The sequence below is a fragment of the Mycteria americana genome, chromosome 9 (assembly GCF_035582795.1).
Source record: "Mycteria americana isolate JAX WOST 10 ecotype Jacksonville Zoo and Gardens chromosome 9, USCA_MyAme_1.0, whole genome shotgun sequence".
Lineage (NCBI taxonomy): Eukaryota > Metazoa > Chordata > Aves > Ciconiiformes > Ciconiidae > Mycteria > Mycteria americana.
In genome coordinates, this window is record NC_134373.1 from 15,980,952 (window position 1) to 16,006,441 (window position 25,490).

General features: G+C 36.9%; 1 protein-coding gene across 5 annotated transcripts in view; it reads right to left on the bottom strand.

The window, feature by feature from the left end:
• The window catches only part of ABI2 (abl interactor 2), a 69,147-nt gene that overhangs the window by 12,773 nt on the left and 30,884 nt on the right, over positions 1 to 25,490 (bottom strand). For 3 of the 5 annotated variants that reach the window (XR_012777025.1, XR_012777024.1, XM_075511463.1), the window contains exons 3-7: positions 17,547 to 17,723; positions 6,546 to 6,643; positions 5,641 to 5,787; positions 4,459 to 4,583; positions 543 to 701 (exon numbers count right to left, since the gene is read on the bottom strand). Coding sequence is in view for 1 of the 5 variants with exons in the window: in XM_075511463.1 (XP_075367578.1) it covers positions 543 to 701; positions 4,459 to 4,583; positions 5,641 to 5,787; positions 6,546 to 6,643; positions 17,547 to 17,723 (706 nt within the window). In the remaining 4 variants the exon portion in view is untranslated. The remainder of the gene's footprint in view (positions 1 to 542; positions 702 to 4,458; positions 4,584 to 5,640; positions 5,788 to 6,545; positions 6,644 to 17,546; positions 17,724 to 25,490) is intronic. The other 2 variants (XR_012777027.1, XR_012777026.1) reach the window with 1 other exon arrangement.

The window sequence follows — 25,490 nt, forward strand, 5'->3', positions numbered from 1 at the left end:
TTGTTAGTATCTCATCCTGCTTTTTAAGACAGGTTGCCCATTAAAATAACATCACCTGTGGACTTAGCAGATGACACAGCTCCCTTGCATCCCATACCAAACACCACAGATGTCCCTAAGGCGTCTAATGCTTACCCTTGTATAACAAGTGCAATTTCTTGAATTGTCCATTAATCAGAAGGAAAAAGCATACAAGATAAAGACTGATTAATGAAGAATCAGTATTCTGGTGCAAAATCAAATACCCATCCCACACCAAAGGAGGTACATGACATGGTGTAGTAAAGGACTAAAGCTTATCTAACAGGGACTGTGAGATCAAAAGTAATTTATTTGGCAACAAAGCCAGTATTGTTTCAAGCTGCTTGTCATAATGGAAGCTGAACGGTCTGTACTTGGACCGCAGCTTTGGCATGGCTACCAGCAACATACTGGAAGTTACCTGAGACTAACTGCAAGATCTGCAATGGAGACAGAACATCAGTGAAGGCCACTCCATTCACCACTGTGTTGAATTCAACAGAGCAGAAAAACTTTCTCACCTGGGTTCTGGTTATAAAACGGTCCTCCGTTCATCTGGTTCTGAAGGCTTGTCTGTGATGTGATCGAAGGAGGACGCCGATATGGCAAAGATCCCCCTATTGTTGGGGGTGTGTGTCGAGATGCAGGCCTGTTCATGCTGTAGAACTGAACTGGGTGACCTAGGTTAGAAAGAGAAATGTATTAGCAAAGAGAAGAATGATACCTGCTTCTTTTATATCTGCATTCAAGATTCAAAGGCTTGGATAGGTTTTTGGTTTTTTTAAACCAAATGCATCCTGGGAGCAGTCAGCCAGTTCAGCTGCCAGACTGGCAGGACACTGGATGTCTCAATAGCAACACAAAAAACAACTGTCCCAACTCCCTGTACTCAGCACTGCTCACAAAAGCTAGTATGAAAATACAAAGGTGTCTAAGCTACAAAGTTTCAAAATGAAAGAAAATAATTGCCAGTTATCCATTTTATATAATTTATTGTAATAACTTCTTGCAAATTCAGTTATTTATAAAGCTGAAAAAAACCCAGTACTTCACAGTCCAGCAATTAAGCAACATACATGTACAAACTAACTGTATGCCACTTCCAAGATTCAAAACTGTTACCTTCTACAGCTGAAAAACACAATACTATCTTAGTGCTGTTCAGGAAATATGCAGAGAATCATCTGGGGAGAAGAGAATGTTAGATACTGCTTGAAGTATGGAATAAATGAAATCATACTCAAAGACCCTCTTTCAGGGAGTTGTCAATTGAAACAACTCCTTAAAAACTTGCTCTCCATTTTAATAATTTCCTGTATCAAAGTAACTGATCCTGAACCTAAGCAAGCAGTAAGTGAAGCAAGAGCATTAAGCTATCTTCTGTGCTCACATACAGTTCTCTGGCTTATGTACTGTATATAACAGTAAACTGGATTTAATATACCTATATGGGTTACTACCCTCCCTAACTATTCTGTCTCCACCATTTGTGCTAGAGGTGAATTTCAGAGTTTGCAAGAAAACAAGGGAAGAAGGGATGGTCACTGTGGTTGAGGAGACATGCACACACGGAGGTAAAGAGGGAAACAGAACAAATGAATGTGCAATTTTTTAAAAACCTGCACTGTTCTCCACTATGTTTTGACTGCTTTGCAAAACTTCACACGAGGTCAGAAGACAAAATGCAAGTTGCTTGCTGTGTACTTGCTTCTAAGAGCAAACGCATGAACTAGAAATTCACATTCCTCCTGCTTTGTACAGACATGTACATCTCAAAAAATGCACTTTTTACAGATGAGGAAGAACAGTTAAGAAGCAATCTGCCTAGCAGATAGGCTTTTTTCACATTTTTCCCAATGTGTCTTTCCAACGCGTCTGTCTCCCTGTTACTTAATCCACTGGTAGAAATTGGTGGTGATTGGAGAGAAGGGAGGAGAGAAGAAACAGGGATAAGAGATCGTTAAGGACCAAAAACTACAACCTCATAAACGGTAAACTATCCAGTCTCTTCAAATACTTCATTTCAGAGAAGCCATGCAAGCAACCTCACTATTAGGACATGGAAACAAAAGATCTTAAAAATAGTAAGTAACCCCAAATTTCTCTTATGGAATTGTGAATGTGAATTTATAGCCACTAAAATATTAATCTCTGTTTGATTTTGACTTGTCAAAAATACAGAAGCAATATGGCTTAAGAATCGGGATACTGTGTATCCCATGCACATGACAGTGCATCAAAAATGGGAAACTGATTGAGACCCCATATGAAAGCTTATCTTATAAACATGAAAGTAGTTTAGACATCAGGATCATGTTCTGAGACCAAAATTCTTCACAGTTCGGAAGCTTCTAGTGAGAGTTGTGGATTCTAGTGTAAGTATTTTCTAATTTTGTATGAACCACAGCACCTTAAACTAAATACGATTTCAAGAATCCTTCTGGTACCTGGTGAAATTCTTGCTAAGAGAGACAAACAGTAATAAACACAGAAATCAATTCAAACCATTGTGATCAGCCTCCACTGTAATGAAAAGTAACAAAGCATGTAGGTAGCTATATATGAATTTGGCTGTCTAAAGGAGATCTTTACAAAGCAAGTGTAACTCCTCATCAAAAGCTGATACAGAACAGTGTTATGGTTAGTAAGCACTATATGCTGCAACTTCAGCACATGAGAAAATGAAAAATGTAGGATGATTTCATAAGCATTAAAAAAAGCAAGCTGCAATATACACCGTAAGTACCACCTATTAAAACAAAATGCTTTAGTACTATTCTGCATAATAAAAACTTGTATTTTACCTGACACTGAACACAAAAAAATTGCCCTTTTTATCAGTTCATTGAAAGGAGACTTGTCATTTGAAAGCATTGAGGATACAAGTCATATAAATTATACTTTGCTAGATGCACCTTTTTTATTCCATTTCTGAAAGAGAGTAATTAGACACAGAACTATCACTGGTGGTTCCCCCCAAACATAATTACTCTATGAGATTCTCAGTATCCAAGCCACAGTAAAATGATAATGTAATAAAAAATTATATAAATGTAAAAATAATACAATGATAAAATTAAATGATTGCTGTTTATAAAACCAGCACACCTTGAATTGTCTACTATAATCATTACCTTATAGTTGCGTATAGCAGATATTTTCTAGTTATATTAAAAAAAAAAAAAATTTTAAAAAAACCACAGCTTCTGAAGTAACTTTGGAAAGCCTTGGATCGTGACCATATCTGGGTTCATCTGCCCATCAGCTGGAGCAGACACTCACCTGTAGAGGGCGCGGAAGAAACAGCAGGGGGAATTGGAGAGGTGAAGCCATCAGCAAGGGGCTGAGCTCCTGCAGCAGCAGCAGCAGCATCTGGGGCAGCGGAGGAAGGGGCAGGAGCAGGAGGAGTGGGGGCAGGACCAGAGGTAGCAGGAAGGGGAGAAGTGCCAGCCGAGCCAGCAGGGGCTAAGTGAAGAGAGGAGGAAGAGGTGGAGTTAATAAGGAGATATGTTAGCAAGGATTAGAGAAAGCCTTTGACTATTCAGTGTTAGCTAGTTATTAGATGCACAGTATTTTAGAATGCACGAGGAGATGAGAGAAAAATGCAGCTGTTAAAGAAAGGCTCATTCTTATGTAGACGGTAAATGAGAGTCAAGCAAATCCACTTCTTTCCAGGTCTGAAGGGAACAACCCAGAACTTTTCACTGAAAGCCATTACTTTTGAAAGATCTGTTTACACCTTGTTATTTACGCTTCGATCTGTAGCATGACTGCCTTTAGCTTTTGTACGAATGAGAAAATATACAGAGGAGGAAAGCCAAAAATTTCCAGTTCTTTGGTTCAGAAGCATCATGTATTTCAGATCACACTGCAAGCTTACTATACACTCTTCTTCACTGGAAGGGCTGAGCAAAGGAAAAAGGAGTACTAATATCACTTCCTATTTCTGGAAAGACTGGGGCGATTACATTGAACAAGTATCTTTTTGTGACAACCCAGTTAGGCTTGCATTGATATACTAAGGATTTACCCTGTGCCTGCCTCTCATTTAATCTAATTTTCTAAAAGCAGGCTTCTATATATCTGCATGAACAGCCAATGAAAAAACACTTACTTGCTTAAAAGGACAAGGGAGAAGTTTCCCCCAGCCCACTGAAAAAGGTGTTGTGTCCTACCTAGTCACATGCAGGCAGCCAGGCAAAAAATTCTGATAAATTAATACATAAAAGAAGTATTAGAGCACATCAGACACTCCCAGAAAAGATACTACTTGATTCAGTCATACGATCAATAGCAAGCAATTTTCAAGGCTTGCATGTTTCTGGATAATGAACCTTGAGACTTCTCTTGGGGTTTACTCAGCACTGCGTTTAGGAGACTTGCAAATGTTAAAGGTTAATGCTGAGTCAGAAAGAGGAACAGCAAGTTTCCATTTACCTGGATAGACACTGGGAGGAGATGGTGTGGGAACAGCAATAGGAACACCCACACTTCCACTTCCACTGTTCTCTCGACTGCTGCTCCGACTACTTGGGTGGCTTCCTCCACTGCTCCCACTGCTGCTGTAAGAAACCAGAATAACCCAGGGTATGAATATGCTGCTGTGCATGCTGAAACATAAGATCCCTCATATAGCACCTTACTAATTCAGAGAAGTAACAGGGAACAAGAGAAAAGAAACAAGGATGATATAAACCTATACAAAGCTTAGTTTTCCTAAACCTCTTCACTTTGACTACAATACAACAGGTTTTTCAGTTAGTCTTAGTGAACTTGTCCAAAAATGAAACACTTCCAGAACCTTGTTCCAAAGCACATCATTCCAATATTGTTAAACCCCTACTGAGCAAATACAAGCCTTTTTCCTATAACTTACAAAATGCGTAGACTGTTTAGACCGTGATTTATATGCTTTCATATGAGACTACTGAAATCTGGAAATTGTAAGATAGTAAAGCAAAAGTCAGATTTTCTTATATTTTAAGTCCACCTGTTTAGCCATCCTCAAGTACTTACAATGTTTAAAAAGTAAAGATTTCAAGGGAAGTATTTAGACCTGTCACATCATGAAACTCTTATTATCCTAGAGAAAAGGCTAGCCTTCTGCAGAACCTTTGGTAATACAGTTCAGCTTTATTCTGTGTTTGAAGTTATCAGTATCCTCAAAATACAACGCTCTTTTTCAGCTACTCAATCTATAAACATCAAAGACTGTTCAAACAAAAATGTGAACTATAAGCATACTATGCAGTCCTTCAACATGTGGAAGTCAAGTTGTGTTCAAAGTCTTTTCCCAGTTTTGTAAGCATTTCGTAAAATAGTATCATGATCTACCTACTTGAAAGGCTTCACAATTTTAGTGATTCATTAAGTACTGTAACGTAAGTGATAGCACTAAAATTAAGGTGACCAGGGGATTAAGTGAACAATCTTAACATGATTCACTATTCTGGTTTTATTAGAGTGCATTATCGTCATGCCAAATTATGTTCCCAGTGCATATAATGAATTAGCAAGCTTCACTGTAGAGGTGCAGATGGATTTGGTATTTATCATAGTATTGTATAAGCATATGGACAAAAATGCTAACCACACTTTGTACAGGACTACACTGAATACCTGTATGTGCGATTCCTCTGATTCACAGAAGCTGTTCTAACAGGGCTCTGTTGTGAGGGAGCCATATTGCGTGTTGGGCTAGGCACGTAGTCATTTGGTACCACCGGAGGACGTACTGGCTCCAACGTACGATAGGGAGAGTGACGCCTACACAAGGACAAGCATATTTCAGAAGCAAATTAAGATAATACAGACAAAACCAAAGATTTTTCATTCTTTAAAGATAGCTACATACTAATCAGTAACGGGAGCTAAAAAAAAAAATTGTTTTCCTGTAAGTTTGCAGTATCTACTTTGTAGGATGAGAAAAAACAATTACAGATGTTCTTTGTGTACTTCAATCTCCAGATGCTTTTCCTATTCGTAAACTTTGTTGCACATCCCATTCTTGTTTTAGGAGTAATTCATGTCTTGTTTTAAAATAAAGCACCACAGTCTGTACGTATATACACAATCACCTACCAAAAAAGAGCATTCATCCCAGTTATAACACATTTTCCTAAGGTGAAAGTCAAGTTCATAGACTTAATAGGAAAGTACTTTTATCACACACAGCACAAATAATTAATGAACAGTGCCACATACTCATTTTCCAGTTGTTTAGCACCACCTGTCAAAGCCACACAGCTAATGACTTTTTACTCTACAGCATGTAGTTATAAGTGTTCTGCAATGATAAAAAGGTTCCTGTTGGGAAAGGCTGACGATGCCCACTGTCTTCTGGCAGAAACGTGATAACATATGTAAGACACGATCAGTATAAGAGGATGCGGATATAACACCTCTTGACCTTTGTGAATGGTTAAACAAAACAAAAAAACCCCACACTACAGAAAAAGAAAGAATCTTCCCTTTTTTCCCTTCTGTTCACCAAAGCCGTTCACACATTCAGTAACTGCACTTACCCAATAGTTCCTTTTCCCGACATTGGTGGACTTGGCGGCTTCTGGGTGGGTGGTGTTGTACGAGGCAGCCCACCCATCTTCATATTCTGTGTGCTGACCTGCATCAAAGAATGGGGAGAAAAACAGCCTTCACTAAGCTCAGCTTCTAGGGGGAGAGACACTGAGATGCCTTTAGCAATTAACTCTAACAAGGGGAAGGTTTAAACAAACAAAAAAATTGAGAGGCCATGCATTTTGTATACAATTTCCACTCTACTAGAGGGCAAGAGTTGTGCTCAAAGGACTCTTTATTACATAGGGTTTTTAAAAATTGTATATACAAAAAGTGAATTTGCCTTTAGGCTATCACATAAACATTAAATCACTGACAATACAGACACTGTATCTAACTTGGTTAAACCTCCCAGTCATCTTTTGAGATAAAGGCAGTTATTTCAGGTTGCACTACTGAATGGTAAATTTGCAAAAAAAATTTTTAATACTCTTTAAAAATACTAAAGTTTATCTAATAGGCCACAATTTGATGATACAAATATAGAGGAGTCAAGGTAATCTCTAAATATGATCCATTAATGTTTTAATGTTTTCACAGTACAATATCAACATTTTTTAAGATAATATTTATTGTAAATATTTCTTTGTACGTAAACATAGAGGGAAAGCTATATGGATGAAAATACAAAGATGTACTTTTTTCTCCCACCAAATCTGTAGCAATTTAATCTCTAAGAATTGATAAATAAATGGACAGGGAGAAAAATATTTAGCAGTGATGTGATGTCATGTAATTGTGGTTGTCCCCTCCCCCTCTTTCAGGTTAAAATACTAATGAAGTAACTTTCTTTTAAAAGAATTTACTCTAACCTCTTTAAAAAAAACTCATCTGCATTCCTGACCGATTGATCAATCCAGGAATCATAAACAATTGTTACCATTAGGCATTTTGGTTATCTGTATACTGCCAGCCAAGCATAATTCTCTCAATGCATGCACCCTTACAGGAATCCGTACGTAGTCTTCTTACAAGTCTCTGTTAAACAGCTTGGATTTATGAATGCTCGAACTATTGCTTAGACACAGAGATATTCAACAAACCTAAATAAGTATGCTTATCCCTTTTTCTGTTGTTCCTGTCATGCTCTATTTCACAGTGTTTCTTATTTCCAAAATGTAAGTCTTGCCTACTGCCCCCACCTCCCATATAAAAAAGGCACAGTGATCACAGCATTAAGAGTATTTGCAAACATCATTAAAGGCAAATTACTCCTTTATAATTTGACTATAACAACTCACTTAAAACCCTGACAATGTTTAGATTTGTGAATTGATAGATATTGAGAACAGTGTAAAGAGTAATATATTCAGTATTTTAATCCACTGAAACTTGATTCCCTGGCTTTAAATAATCCCAGTGCTACCACATTTTCAATCTGCTGGGAGGAAAAGAAAACCAAGCATTGGAAGGGTTTGGTTTTTTTCGTCAGATTCAAAAACAGATGTTTGGATTTAGTTGTGCAAGAGTACTCTGTAATGTCAATTTAAGACTAAATTCTTTTGCACAGCATTATAAAGTCCTTTAAGCCAACTCTAAGCAACAAGAAATCTAAAGTTAATTGAAGTGAGGGACGAGGTAAGCACTGAACTACAACTACTTGAAGGGAAGAGGGAAAGTGTAAAATGAAGTATATTTTATTCTATACACGGAACATTAAAAAATAGCACAAAATCTGAATTTTTTTTTAAAGTTGCAGCACCTCCTGTATTTCCTCTTTCATTAAAGATGCCTGTTTCACTCACCTACCTATTTGAGTTGTCCAAAAAAATCCACAAACAAACACCCCCCCCCCCCCCTTAATTAAACATTTGCTGCATTGTCACTTGCTATATTTCAAACAGCCCACTATGCCTAGTGGGGCAGGGGTTTTGGATGTCTTTAGATGACAGCAAACTTGGACCCATCTGTGTGCCCCTGAATAGTCCATTTAGCTGTTTTAACTGGCTACACTATTGTTTCTGACCAGATGATGTAACCACTAGCTATCACTTTACAGTTAACATAAAATTCCATATATTTAACCATAAAGAATCTTGTTATTTGTATACAATCACTGCAGGAACAAAAATGAAGTTTTAGGCTTCCACTGGGCTAGAGCTACATGAAAAGAACGGACAGTAGAGGTGGAGGATGCAGTGACACCACACAGCATACAGTAAGAAGTGGAAGCAATACTTGCCTGACTAACGCAGAACTCCAGTGACTGCTAGTTACTTTCATTAACACCGCGAATAAACATATCCTTGACATAGGGATGGGAAGAAAGCTTTAGAAAATGTGGCCAAAGAAAAAGTGATCCTTTTTTAGCCAAGAAACTTTAGTCACAAAGAAGCCATTCTTAAGAAAGACTAACTGAAAGATGGGGAAATGCACTGACAGTAAGCTTAGTTTCAGGCTCTTTGAAATCGAAATGTTGAAAGAGCAAGTTTACTGGGCTGTCTTCAAATTGGACAGGATTGATGGCTTTAAGATTAGCTACTGTAAGTTAAACAACCCTATCTGTGTAACTTCCCCTTTGATTTATGGCCAAATAATCACAGAAGAGAAATAAAGAATATAAAATTATTCCAACAGTTCTGATCAAAATGGACAGACCTGTGGAAATAACATCATGCAAGACACTAAAGAAGGCTACAGATTGCCTTGAGGAAAGAAAAAAAAAAAAAAAGAAAATTTAAAACTATACAAGTTGCAACTTCAGTTGAGATACAAACATCGTAACATTTCCAACTATCCCCTTCTATGATGACTTCTGCTAGGAGAAAAAAAAAAAGAGAGAGAGGAAAAAAAAAAAAAAGGAAAGCCATTAATGCCCCCCCTCTTGCAAAACTTTATTGTGTCTTCCACTTTGCACATATGGTTGTAAAGATAGGTTCCATACACAAATCCTCATCCACACGCATCCCCCTTACAAACTTTTAAAATCCAAAGCAACCACTAGAACTCAAGGTCACATTTGCATTTGCTGTCAAGTTTCAAAAATCCATTTTCTGGAGTAAGTTGGAATTGGCCAGAAGTTGCCCTGTTTCTGATGACATTTCCCCTAGCTCCACACAGCTGGAACTATCCAGATGCAACTGGTTTAATTAGAGGATGAAAGCAGAGGAATGCATCTGTCTGTTGGTGGTTTGTTTGACTGCAGGCTGCAGGATCTGTGGTTGGTTTGTAGTTAAAGAGCTTGCAAATTCTTTTAAGAAACTGTGTGGCAAAACAGAGCCCGCAACCAGAAACACATAGGAGCCTTTGCTCACAACTGCCAAAACAGCTAACCACTGTGCTAAAAAAAAAGAAAAAATTAAGAGAGGCAGTAATGATTTGGGCATAAAGTTCAGAAAGAAAAACAGCTGACTGTTCTAAAAGCGGGAAGACAACCCTGTGAACAGATAAGTAGTGCACAGGGTCTACGCAGAATGCATGCAGGGATTTTTCCAATTCTTTCTTTGCCTCTTCCCACGGAAGCAAAATAGTAGAAAGTATTACCAACTGAAATGGTCTAGCACCAAATAAATCCAGGGAGATCTTGGATAAGCTTTTGACTGTATACCTTGCAGAAGCTTTTTATACATGAATTAGCAAGCACCTGCACTACGGAAGAAAATGTCTTCTACCAAAGCTGTAACTGTCAGCACTGGACCTGGAATTGGAAGTTTTGCTGAGGAAGAAACTGCATAAACAACTTAAAATAAGCAGATCCTTGGTAAGTAACACATCCTGGAGGATGCTCTGAGATCCAGCTCCACAGTAACAGCCGTGAAATTAATTGTAAAGAAATGGGCCACTATGGACCATTCTGTATTTCATCCAGTATTTTCTATATTGAGCTACAGTGTCAGTTTTAGAAAGGTAATATCTGATGACTTCAAGACACGATATGGGACTGACTAGAGCCCTTAGAAAATTATCATTTTTAATTGAATTTTTTGAATAATTAAGACTTATTTGTCCAATTTCTGTTTTTGGCAACTAGTTTTTCATAGATCCCAGTGATTAAATCACCTTCTTATGGTCCTACATATGATTGAGTTTCCTTCATAGTCACATTTTTATAAACATTTAACAGATTGAGCTTCTTTAGCACTCCACGGTATAAGAAATTTGTAGTGAAATAAACTGGTTAAAACTGAGAAATCCTGCAGTTCATTCAATTAAATTCTTGGGAATGTTTCATGAGCAAAAATATTCACCAAACAAGAAGTGCAGAAATACATAGTTAGTCAGATATAAGAGCTGGTCATCAGACGTGGAAGAATTATTTGCACCAACGCACTGTGTATTTACATGGCTGTAAGGCACTTACCTGCAACAAAGATTTCAATCCACATGTTTACTCTTCTGAAGAACATCTCCTTCAGTTCAATTACCAAAACAAAGTGGTTTGTTTTTTTTTTTCCAAAAATCCTGAATACCAGATATTCCACACAATCAAACCTCAGGAGGACCTACTTTCTAAAGCCAAAGTTGGACTCAGCCCAGAAATTTTTAAGTGGTGCTTTATGGTCACATTAGATTTTCTAGAACTTTCAAGATGTCAAAAGAATCATCTTTTGCCCAAAATCTAATAAGAAAAAGTGTCCCATCAGTGATGTTCCATGGATTATATTCAGAAACTTCAAGCAGCTACCCAACCTTCTCAAGCAATTTTATACCTGACTCCAGCAAAAACAACCTAAAGCTGAATGAAAACTACTTTCCCACGCCTTGCTTCATCTTGTTAACGCAACAGAGAAGATGAACAGATTTTTGGCCCATCATCTGCTACCTCAAAGTAAATTCCTCTTCAGGCTGTGCTCAGCCACTCAAATACTTACTCTGCATGTCTAATTAAACCATATGTTTGTCAGTTGATTAACCAGTTGATATGGAAGTGAAATGTCTAAATTTCAACCCTGTCTTGGCAAATGACCACAAGTAGAAGCTTCAGCAAGTGAGTTTCCTTGTTTTTACCACATCCACCTATGTAAGTAATTGAAGAACCAAGTCTCCTAAATACAAAAAGGCTTTAAACAATGTCATTTTCAATTGATTTGCTGACAGGTGATGCTACAGATACTCCTCCAACTTGTAATTGGAATTTTCTTCAAAATCTGTTTAAAATTTAAATTTAAGCTACCCAGACACAAGCACAGTTAGCCCTGCTACAGTCAGTCAGTTTAATACTGTAGCTGTTAGCTAAAACTAAGGTTTCTTTGCAGCCATGAAAAATAAATGCAGGCTAAACACTTCATATCCAATCTCTCGTTAAGTGAAGTAAAGTTATTATTCACACAGAACTAGGGCTAGTAGGCCTTTTAGTTTTCTTCTTTCAGGCTGATGCACAGTGACTATAGTGAGACTTAAAGAATAACTTATGTCCACTAAGAGGTGCTGCACTGCTTTTTGCCTTTCTTCTGTTTTTTAAAACCCTCATGTTTTGGCAATGAGAAGTTGATTGACATACTGTGACTTCCCAAATCAAATTTCTGATCAGGTTCACTCTAGTAAAAATAACGTAACTGGCATTACAACAAAAAAATGTTATTTTCATTCCAAACCTATAAATAGAAAAAAATCATTTTCTCTGAAAAGCTGAAGAGACTCTTATCACCACTGCAGATGATGCACAGATATAGGAGTTCATACATAATCTGTAATTATACGGTTTTAAAATTTTTTTAGGATGGTCATTACTTGTTTATAACTGCAACTGCAGAGAGCAACAAAGAAAACTGAGTTTGCAAACTGTTTGTTTAAGATCACTGAGAAAACCATCATCCAATATGAACTGCACCCAGAATAAGGCATGTTCAGCATTAGAAGTATCTATTTTGTGTGGATAGATAGAAAGAGCCAGGGAGGAGATATATTTTGCAATTCTCAAATAAAAAGCATTTAAACACTACGTGACTTGAAATACTGTACCTCACACACTTATGTAAAAATAAATTTCAAATGACATACGAGAAATCTCTCATCTATTAAACATTTTCCATTGTCATCAGATGTGCTACATACACTTAAATACCTTACTAAAAGTACCATCTGGCCAATTCCATAGGGACATCATTGGGCTATCTACAGTAATACCTATCTTTTCAGGAATGTGCAGGATTTTCTTTTAGCTTTTTCCAGTCATGGAAAATATTTAGTCATGAAAAATATTTGACATCAACTTGGAACTTCATTTAATTAACATACTCACACCACATACTAGTATTCTATGTTCTAAAATACAGTTCCCTCTAAAACTGTGGCAGCTGCTACTAAAAACCTTTGGTTCCCTCTTTCCACAAACCAGTTGCACTTCAGGAGGAGGAGGATATCACAATACTCAATAAAGGCTATAACCTATCTATTAATTAATGTGCTATGAACTCCACACAGTCTCATGTAACTTCATTTAACTGCTTGCTTAATTGATTTGATGCTTATTACTGCTACTTCTGCAGTCCCTAAGGCTACTAACATTTAAATCTCTTTAAGATCCTTGAGAATTTTACATACTTCAGTCTGAGTTCTTTCATGCACTATTCATTTAATATTCAACTAAATATATCACTTAGCTTGTTGTTTAAGGGTTATTAAATATTTCACACAACTATCAAATTTGTGAAAATTTCCACATACGGAATGCTTCTCAGTATTTAAATAGTGCTAGCAGTTTCTGAAAAAATTAAGGATACTGCAACTTTAAAAAAATAGTATACAGATTTGAGTTTGTTACACACCTTTGGAGCCCATTATCTGAGCAATCTCACACTGAAACATCAATCCCAATCAAATCATAACTTACACCGTATATAGGATAAAAAGAATATTACACAGGGGGAGGCTCATATTCAGCTGCTATCTATTCACTGTATCTTTTTGTCTACACCAAGGTTAGCACAACATTCTTCCCTTGTAAATGATCTGGTAGATATGCTGAAGGGAGTCAGTACTTTGCCACAAAGCTTTTAAAATTAACTGTGTTAGCTTCCTTACATAAATACATCAATTTATGTCACAAAATGTTTATCTGCAATGAAACCATTCAACAGAAGGCCTGATATGCAGGAGGGAGAGCGGGTGTTGTTTTAAACAATCAGTAACATTCATGTTAATCATCTCCCCGTGTGTAATAGTCTCAGAAGAGTAAGAATGGAAATCCAGCCCTGGGGTTTCTTACCTTAAATCTAAGCAACCACTTAATGCATAAATGGAGCAAATAAAAGAGGTAAGGAAAAAAAGCATTGAAAGGTTAGTTGGAACTTCAGGATATGAAGAGAAAGGAAAAAGAAAGAAAAAAGTTAAGCATTCAGCATTAACAAAATAATGTATCAGTAGATCATAGAAAGAGTGGTTAAAGCAGAATGTGTCATGAACAAAAGATTTTCAAGCTGAAACTTTTAATATAGATTGACCACAAAGCCTTTAGGTTAACACCTTAAAATTAATGCTCAAATGCTTGTACTACTCAAGTTCTTACAGAGCTAACAAAAAGTCAGCTTCTTTCAGAATGGATTATGAGATCTAGATGGATTAACTTCAGAGATTAATTTATTCGAGCTGTCAAAAGAATAGCCTTATCAATACCCTGAGCTCATTTAAATTGTTACATGCGTTAGCATATTTACAACTAGCTGAAACAGAAGCCTCTAAAATATTAAGCTAATATATGTTCTTTCCTAGACAATGCTGTTAGTTAACTCTTAACCTGATACCATGAAATATCTCTTGAACAAAGATCAAGAGCAAATCTTTACGTCTTATAAGTACAGCACTCTAGATGGATACTGCACCACATGTCAGTATTTTCTAAACTAAATATTAAGACATTAACCAACAGCGAAATCTTATTTTAAAGCCTAAGTGCTAGCTTTTTGACATTAAGTCTTACATCTTACTGGCACAATACCATGTATCTTCTTTCCCCATACTATTTTTTTTTTAAATACTAGTCCTTCCACTTGAATATCGTTTGATCTGTTTTCAGGTCAGCTAATCTAAATGTATCATTACATTTTTTACACTTTTTGTAACACCGAACATTAAATATATGCATATTATATATTTAAATATGCAGAATCTCAACATCCAGAGTGACTACTCTGTTTCATTCATTTAGATCATAAATAGACCCTAATGTAAAAAAGAAACATCATCTGATTTACTAAAAAATCTCCTGTCCTTGAGTTTAAACTTCCATGGATCTATTAACCAAAACGGTCTCTGCTTCACACAGCTACATTGGAAAACGAGGTCCCCGTGTACTGGTCAGACAGAGTGGCCAGTTACATTAGAGGGTCCATGAGCTGAGACCTGTTCCTCAGCAGCACTGCCTGATAATTACAGTGCCTTAATACACACCACTTTGAATGGATCAAACTCCTCCCCACCCCCCCCACCCCGATCCTCTTGACTAAGGAACTCTTTGGAGGGAAGAACAGATTGGAAGACTTTGTAACTCGGGAAAGTCTCTTTCAGACAAAAGGTTCTTTAGATTTTTGTAGCATTGTAGCCTCAGGGAGGGAAGATGAGGAGGGACTGCTGGAATGATATAGTGGCACTTAAATTCTCTCTCACCTATTAAGAAACCATATTATAGAGCACCTTTTCCTGAAGATGGTATCCACTGATGCTTTGAATTTCTGAATGGAAGGAATAGGTACTCAAGCGCCTATACTACTTCTCTCAACACAGCATACTGGATTTCTTGGCCAAGGATGCTCCCTTTTTCTCCTGTATCATTCTCTGTCCAGTTTGCCATCTTTCTCAGGGGTTGCAATGAGTGCCTGCTGCATTAGCTCTTTGATTGTCCTGACAATGCGTAATTCTGGTCCAAGTACTAGAGGGGAAGCCCTATAGCAGAAAAAGCAGAAAGAGGACAAAGAATGCAGACTGAGGCACCCTGATGCTAACTGGAACTTTCATGCTATTTATCCAATTACTCCTTCTGAATACTCATTTGAAGGGAAAAATGCCACAGCTCAAGCAATAAAGAGCTATAAATAGGCAAATTTAAAGCTCCTACCCTTTTTCTTTTTTTTCTCTTTGTTCTCCAGCCAGAGAGCTAGTAAACTAATCTGCAGTTACTCAAGCAGAACAAAAACAACAGGTTCATAAGCACAACTGGCCACTTTCTCCCCATCAGCAAGAGAGTGGTTCTTTCTTCTGTCCTGAACACGGCATTAACCTGACTGGATATGTTTGGGGTAGTATGTTGTCAAGTTCTCTGCTTACTGTTTCACAAGTACACAATACTTTTTCATTTTTCTAGATAAATATAGTACATTGTAAATATCCTTTGTAAGATGTTTCAAGCATATCACAAGCATAACAAATGGAAGCAAATACACATTTGAGTCATCATCCATTTGATGAACTATGTTCTTTCAGAAGAACGTAATTCAGTGTATCACAGTAAGTATGATCCTGCTACATTGAGGTAAGTGGGATATCAATTATAATGGTTTAGAGCCAGTGCTAAATAAGATTGTGCTGCAGAGCAATTAAAAACTATTCTTTAATGAGTTCTAAAATAATCTCATTGAAACAAAAGTGATCATAAAAATATTAGCAACAGTAATCCTACAGGTTAATATGCTCTATCCATATCCAGTAGGAGTTCTGCTGACCTGCATAAATTCAAAATTTATAAGAATTGGCAGTAGATTTTAACACAAGACTGGTAATAATTTCCCAGTCAAAACTGTAGCTATTAACGCTGGGGTTTTTTGGTTTGGTTTGGTTTTCCAAATCAAGCTTAAAGAGTTACTTGTCTTTTAAATCTGTTTAGGGTTACAAACTGAGGTTGACTCTTTTGGTAAGAAATGGGGAAAAAAGACTTTCTGTTAACGAACAGGATGTTGAGAAGACCTTGAGTAGAATTGCTTGGGAAATATATTTAAATAGCACTGTTCAGAATTTGAATTTTAAGAGTTTGGTCAAACAACCTATTGCCATTTAAACGACTATCCAAACTGAACAACATAGATAACCTAATGCAGTTGGGTGTCAAGCAAAAGAAATTCTGGTGTACTTTGACTGGAAGAAGTATCTTACCTTACTGCTACTTAGCAGGTTTACAGATTTATTAGTTTCTCATGTAAAAATGACACTGCTTTATGCTATTTACCTTTCTTCTCCTGGAACTTTAACACTGTCGGTGTTCTCATTTCCGTATTTGTTTTCCTGGCAGCACAACTTAAGAATGAGCTCACACCTGCTGAGCCTGTGTTTACATTCAGGAGTGCTTTTAAAAAAATGCGTATCTAATCTCACACACGGTATTACTGCTGTTGTGTACACTGATCTAACACTTGCATACAACAGCCACCAGTTGTGCCTCAGTCTGATCTTTGCCCGGAAATTCCTCCTTTTTTCCTAGTCTGAAAAGGGAGAGCCAGCTGCCTTCGATCTTGGCAGCAATATTCCCATTCTGAAACCCCATATGGCACAAAAGTTGGAGAGAGCTCGCTTTAACAAAGCACATCACAGGATATGGGTATAACTCACTCTGACAGAAAGAAGAAAAGGCAGCACATAATACTTCTTATGCAAACCCTTTCTTCAGGTGAGCTTCAAAGTAAACGAGGGGCAATTACAGCTGGATCGTACTTTGTGGTGCTAATTCACGTAGAAAAGTAACAATCATTAGCCTTTCAGTCCCCAGGTATATCCCTGGCAACTGATTCAAACAATAATAGCAGCATCACACAAGTAGGTATTCAGAAGCATTTTAAAAAGGTGAGACCCATAGTCCTGAATATCCTCGGAAATAAGATTCAGTGGGTTTGCAAGGTTTAGAAACTCTCGGGCAAGGGAACAGGAAGGGGCAACTGCAAATTGGACAGGACTCCTCTTATGTTTATAGACACACTGGCCAGGCAAGGAGAAACTGGTATATTACCATGAAAAGCATCAGGTTATTTTGAAAATATACAAAGACAATGTATTTGCAGTTTGGCTGTTTTAACAATATCACCTACCTTCACTCCATGTCCAATATCATCTAGAATTGTATAATCAATAGGTTTCCTGATGTAGCGAACTGGTCGCTCCAAGTTAGCTGGTGCAATGATTTTGTGAGTTCTTGAGGTGTTTTTGTTTGTAGTCAAGATACCAATTTCTCTTCTAGCAACTTTCTCTTTGTGAATGTCCACCGTCTACAAAAGACGCAGTGTATTTACTCACAGTGGTATGCATTTGAATACAGAGTCAGTATAAAAAAAAAACTGAATCAGTTCCAACGTTTTGAAGATCTCTGTACACTGTGCTAAACATATCACTACATATACTTGATTACATCATTGTTGTTCAATTACTGTTGAACTTGACACCTCTAAACCCACACTAATAGCCATGGGTTCTTTGGGTTTCCTGTTACTCTCATTCTTTACAGTTCAGCAAAATTCCTACTCCATTCGTAGCAGTTCCCATTCATTTACTGACACTGTTTTATACGATTCTTTCAATTATCCTTTTCAATTTTACAATTGCTCTCTAAGCTCGTCTTTGAAATAGTCTCCAACTAGATTAAGTGTAAGGATACCTTCCCAAACCTTAACTGTTATGACCTGAAAAGCAAACCATAAGCAGGTTTTCTTACACTGTAAAACAGTTTGCTAAACTAGGACTGGTAGTCATATGATAGAATAAAATCTCACTCAGACAAATCGACAAGGTACTTCAGTCATTACAAATCACTCATCGCAAAGCAATGATTGGATTTTAGAAGGTGCTTAGTACTAATTTATCCACAATGAAGCCAGGGGTTAAGCCCAGTGCCTTCACTTAGAATGCCTAAGGCCAACAGTGAAAATCCCTCCCTCCACATATTACAAGTACCACAGGAGAATCTCTAGTGTAAGACAAAGCCCTGCTGAAAATTCATTGCCTAAAAACACGTACTTGAATCTTGCTTGGTAACAAGACTATGAAAAAGTTACCAAAAAGTCTATCTAACCCTTCCAGGAAAATAAAATCTCTTAAATCATGGTGCATGGAGTTGCTTGCATCATTCAAAACAAAAATAATTCCTTGCTCACAAAACAGCTTTCCTTATAGGAAATTTGCCAGAGTTGTGAACAAACACTTTAGCTACAGGGTAAAAAAAAAAGTAAGAAAACAGCCAGAACCACCACCATTAGGATTTCTAAACATTCATAGGATTTCTTGTTACCACTTTAGTGATTATGAATGGTACCAGAAAGACTTCTCACAGTTAGGAGACAGGCTCTGTAATAACTAAGGAACGGGTACAAATGAGAACTCATTTTCATAACACACATTTTTTTAATTTTGTTTTTCTAATAAATAAAATTAAAGGGATTGGGGCAGGGGGGTTGGTTACACCGTTTTACCCTTTTGTTTGTGCTACTGATAGCAAAACAAGCAAAATGGACCCTGTATTACCTTGTGCAATCATCACAACCTTTAGTACTACAAAAATTAAACAAAACAAACCAAAACCAAAAACACACTTCCAAGAAGTTGTTTCTTCACATTCTTTGCAGAGAATAATCTCCACAAATACCAGGGGCGTTATATGGAAGCTTAAATTACTATCTATCAAGACTACCTAGTATTTCCCAGCAACATATTTTCAAGATCTTGCAACTTTGCTAAACTTAAGCACTGAATGCAGCTTTGTCATGTACATTTCTGCCTCCTCTAGTACCACCTGCCTAGAACTGTGAGGTTTCTACTAAAGCTGCACAGCTATTTCTTAAAACAAAGCTACAGAAAAATAGATTATTCAAGGTCAAAATATGTTGGCAACCCTCTCTTTGGAAAGCTCGAGTTCATTGAGCAATGATTTGAAATTTAATAGGGGTAGATAAACTATTTGGGACACATCCTCCGTCACTCTCACAAAAACCCACCCAGATGTGGCCAATATATAAAGTCTGCAAAAATTCACAGTTCATACAAGCTTAACAGAAACACATATATCTCTACAACTACTTAACAACTAAACCACTCTCCAACCAGTTTTGCCAAGTCATTCCTGAAGCTCCCTGGGATGACCAGGTCTATATACCATCCCTCAATACAACAGTGCAGATCCGATCTTCACAGCTCTTACGATATTATTGATTGTACAAGCACCAGTGCAAACAGAGCACATAAACATGTTCCAGGCCAGAGTACCAAAAGCGTACCATTCTGCATCAGGATAAGATTCAATATTTTATCTTCCATCACAGGTTTTTTATCCCTTCTCTGTGCCAGACCTTTGCTTTTGCAGCATAGTGGAAGGAGTTCTGGAACAAGTAGCAGTCATACCAAAGCAATCATCTACAGAATCCTCACCTCATCTGTTGAGGAGTTAGAAAGCACATACTTTCCTGATAAACTAATGGTATGTGATTGCAACAACTTGGAGGACAGTCTCATGTTTAATACCACTGAAGAATTCAATCTCTACAATTATCTCAGACTTCATCTGTGATCTAGACATGTCACTAGAGAACTGCAGAAACAGTACACTGACTCTTGTATGTTCTTTGTCTCACGGGCCTCTGATACCATTTGCTAGAATGTTAAATAACCTCAGCTGCAACAGCAGCTGCACCTCAAATGCTGTAAGATGTTTCAAATGTACTGAAACATCAAAATCTTATGGGTCTGAAACTGGTCATTCAAAACTACTTTATGTCTTGGACACGACACTCAGAGCCTTAATTTTGATCTACAAATCAGAAAGAAAGTAAAGTAATTAGTGCAGTGTTGGCAAGATGACTCCTTCCTTTCTCTGCCTTTCAAGTGCTTGACCTCTGTAACTTTAAAGATGTTCTTTTTGCATTTTCTTATGCAACTATCTATAAATAAAATGCGAGTACCGATATTTAATGCACATGTTATTGTAGCAATGGTATCTTGGCACTGTGGAAACCTGTTTCCATGAATGAAGAGTGTGTTTTTTTAATTATTCACAGGAGTTGTGAGTACAACCGGTTTCCTTGAGGACTATGGTGATCAGTGAGGCATGACTACAGTAACAAACAATGAAATGTATAAAACCTAATTAGAACCTGAAGCTTATCTAATGGGAATTCTCTTGCATGATGATTCAGAACATCTCTTTTACTTTGAATAGCTATGGCATGACTAAGAATATAAAAACGGCACCTAATTCTGGTACGTACTCCTAAAATTGCATTGAAAAGCATTTTCCTGGCAGGTTTTTAAAAAATTTCATTTTCTTGCTTAGTAGACTACTGGAGTCATAAGACACCTATAAAACAGCAGAAAGGAACATTGAGGTATTTGATTAGTAGAGAAAGGAACAAAGATTAACCTGCTACTAAAGAAAATGAAAACATTTATCCTCAACACACAGGTAATTATTGCCTCCAGTACTAGCATAAATCCCTTAAGTGAGACAGGAGAATGCTAGCAGAACGTTTACTCAGCAGTTTAGAAACTTCTATTGAGAAATTTTTGGGATTAGAGCTGGACTAACAAAACACCTCGCTTGGAAAGTCTGTCAGGAAGAGCAGATGGGATACACTGTGCCCTTCTGTAACTTGAAACACTGTTTTCTAACAAGAAATTTCAGACCCCTGACAGGATTATCACACATTGTTTTCCCCGATAGCTCAACTATCTTTGGCAAAAGCTTTTAAATGACAGTTTGTTAGAGTTTAGGCTCATTACTATAATCCTTTCATATGCTTTCCAAGATGCCTGCAAAAAGGCAAGGGATAGCTTAAGGGGGAAAAAAAGTATAAGCCATTGCATTTTTTTCTATTAGGAATTTTCTGGACATTTTGAAACATCAAATTTCCATAATGAATTCAATAAAAACAGCCTCAAGATCTGTAAAGATTAAAATAGAAAAAACATTAAAACATTTCTGGGATTCCGAAGTTAACACTATTTACCACGTCACTTAAAAGTCACTGAACTCAAGAGTTTTGAGAAATACTCTCTTCTACCTGTAAGTGAAATTTCTCTAAGTACTTGTGCTGGTTTTGCCTGGGATAGAGTTAATTTTCTTCACAGTAGCTAGGATGGGGCTATGCTTTGGATTTGTGCTGGAATCAGTGTTGGTAACACAGGGATGTTTTCGTTATTGCTGAGCAGTGCTTACACAGAGTCAAGGCCTTTTCTGCTTCTCACCCCACCCCACCAGCGAGCAGGCTGGGGGTGCACAAGGAGCTGGGAGGGGACACGGCTGGGACAGCTGACCCCAGCTGCCCAAAGGGCTATTCCATACCATATGGTGTCATGCTCAGCAATAAAAGGCTGGGGGGAGGTTGGCGGGGGCCGCTGCTCGGGAACTGGCAGGCCATTGGTCAGTTGGTGGTGAGCAATTGTTTTCATTTGCATCACTTCTCTTTCTTGGGTTTTATTTCTCTCTCTTTGTTATTTGCCTTTTCATTATTATTATTATTATTATTATTATTATTATATTTAAGTTGTTAAAATCTTTTTATCTCAACCCACAAGTTTTCTCACTTTTACCCTTCTGATTCTCTCCCCACAACCTGCTGGGGGGGGAGTGAGCGAGCGGCTGTGTGGTGCTTAGTTGCCAGTTGGGGTTAAACCACAACAGCACTTTGAAAGTCTAAACTGTAGTGAAATTTCAGAAATAGGAGTCTCCAGAAGCCTTGATTTCTTCTTCTTCTCAAAACATTCTAATTTAAATTTATCCATTTATTGTCAGTCTGTTAGTCTGGGCTTTTAAAATTCAGTTAAAAAAAGTCTTAGAAGAAAACGTTGCTTAAATATAGTGTTGCTAGGCTTTTTTTTTTTAAATCTAATTTGCTAGAATTTAAACAAACTAATTGCAAATTACCTTGAAAACTGGATTATTACTTTAAAATGAGTAACTGTCTAATTTTGACATGTTAGAAATATTACATTAATTGCCTCAACTCAAAATGTATGTAATTTATACTCAAAGAAAGAGGTCATAATGATACAAAAATGCTGAAAAGCTACTTGCTCCATAAACGGGTAATATATACTGTGGAAAATTAGACTTGCATTACCATTTTTGAAAGAGTTTGGCTATTCTTGTAACTTGCAAGAATAAGACAACTGAAAACGGTCACAAGCCTTTACTGACTTATCCATGGAAGGTCCAAGTGAACTTCCCTACAGAGACCAACCAGCTCACACATGTTGCTACAGTTCAGCTAAGGAATACATGCTGACTACAGAGAAGTTCAAGTCTGTGGTCTATTCAATACCTGTTCTCACAGCCAATATCATGGGAGTCAGATTAGATAAGAAGAGGATGAAGCAGATTTCTCCATCATGCAGTGCCATTGGAGATAACTCATCACTATCACTCATATTTGTGATAACATGCTTGCTTATGTAATTAGCAGCAAAGTTTTAAAGATGACCTTGCTAACTAAGACTATTCTATAACTAAACCTGAAAAAATATTTCTCATCATATAAATATTAAAACCTGAAAATCTGCCAGATTAATTTAAAGAATTTGGACATTAGCAATATTTCATAGTGTCTGCTAACTCTAACAATTTTTTTAACAAGTATAAATATTTATACAGATGATCTGTATTTAGGATTTACATTTTCAGCCAAATATGAAACACTGCATATCATCTAGTTCTGGACAAGGTTCAAGAAGGCAAATAAGAATAGATTCATCAGCTTTCAGACCAAATCAAAGTAATCCGAAATTTTAAACCAAGAGGATTTAATCACTTGCGTAAAAATAGTTTCAATAGTAACGATTTCCTTATTCAGGACCTATATATAATCTGAAAAACCACAAATGATTATCAGCTTCCTTTTCAGCTCTTTGATTAAGTTGGCATTTAGAAGGAAACATAGAAAGTTATATAAATTGGCATTCTATCAATGAACAGAGAACTAGAATATTTTATCTTCTAAAGTTAATCACGTCTCTTCCAGTGTGAGCTACACTTGAACAAAACATGCATTTTTGAAAAAGTTTTCTTACTAAGAGCCAAATGATTTTGCTCCCTTCTTTGGAGAATATGTGGAATTCCAAATCAGAATTAAAAGCAGGATTATACATCCAGATATCATAACCTGCATTAGTGTTTTCTAAACTTAAATATCAATACCTACTGACCAAAGCATTAATATGCAATAATGCACTGAGAGCAGATGGTAATTACCAATCTGTTTTCTGTTCTACGTTAGTGACATAATTTCAAGTCAGACTGACTGAAATCGTAATTTGGCAATGAGGTGTTATACCATGAGGCATTTTAAGTGGTACTACAAACAGTCCACCAAACTTTACAGCCAACATAAAAAAGACCGAGGAAATCTTCTGCACGTTAGGCTTGTTCCAGGAGAAGCATAATCAAATTTCCTGAAAAGAAATTATTTATTACACAGAAACTGTGACAAAATAAATTCATTTTTTAAAGAAAAATAACCACTGAAATTAAGACAGATAATATAACCATCTACAACATTGGTATCATGTGATGAAGCCATTTCTGAACATATTGAATTCAACTTCATAAAGTTCCTTGGATCAACACACTTCATGTATGTAATATCCAAAATTCAAATACTGTCTGCTCCTCTGATATAATTTCTTCCATGAAGATTTGGGAAGCATCCTACATATGGATGATGCAGACTCAAAAAAAACCAAGCCAAAACAAAAAAACCCCAAACTTAATTTTCAATTTTACAGCTATATTTAAAAAAAAAAAAAAATTTTTTTTGTTCAAGTGCAGCCTATGAATTTTGGCAGATAGATCTTTATTAGGTGTTGGGCACTGGTAATTTAGTGCTCCATTTTAAATAACTAGCCATTTTGTATAAATGCCAAAGACAATCTAACCTAGCATCTCAATCTGTGTAAATCTCAGCTTCTCAGAAGGAAAAATTTAAAATGCTATGGACCTTTCCCCAAAAGCTACTTTACAGAAACTGTGTGACAAAATGAACTTTCCACATCTATAAAATGCAAAATCCAGTGAACTCTGAACATTTTATTCATATACTGTCTTTTGCATCAGGCTCTCAAATAGCTGAAATACCTGTCAGCTGGTGCTAGCCTGTCAAGAAGCACAGACATACACACACAAGCACACACACAGAAGCATATACGCACATACACAGCATATATATAGCATACACACATGCATACACACACACAAAGAGTAATTTCTGACATTTTCTGGGGAAAAAAAAAAAAAAAAATTTACTTGTCCATGGATTAACAAGAAGCATGTAGCAGAAGAAATCAAACTTCTCAGCTTATTTTTGAGGATGCAGTTGCATTAGATAACTGAGGCAATCTAATAGCGTACTACTAGCAGAAGGGAAAATTCTCCCCACCCCTTCCTTTGCACCTGCTCTGGAATTCATCTGACCCATCAGTGAGCCAATTCATCAGTCCATTAAGCTCACATAAAATTATTCTTTTGCTGGTTCAAACTTCTACTAGCTTATCAACCCTTTCAGCACCAGCAAGTTAACAGATCATCTCAATCTGATTTCCTACCTTACACAGCTCCCACTTTCAAATGTCTTTCTAAATACCACAATATTCTTTATTTTAGTTTATGATATTATCACATGGACATCAAGAAACCCTAGGAGCCAAAATGTATTGGTCAAATAAGACACAAAATATTCAGTAAGGATGCCAACCAACTCTGCAGTAACAGAAAAATAGAAAGTGCTGTATCATTGCTCTTAATTTCTCTTTTAATCCATCATTGGCATGTAAACCTCCAATAAATCTATCATCCATCCTCAGCCTGTTCTGGCAGTCAAAATTCTCTCATCAGCGTGGTGATAGGACATGGGTTCCTGATAATAGTAGCTTAGTTTATTGCTGCTCAGAAAAACTGCAAACAATGGCAGGAGTTCTGCAGCCATACACAAACTTGAAATATTAATTATGCCTTCTGTTCATGTCATTGCAAAGTACATTTTATTAAGAAAAGCCAGGAG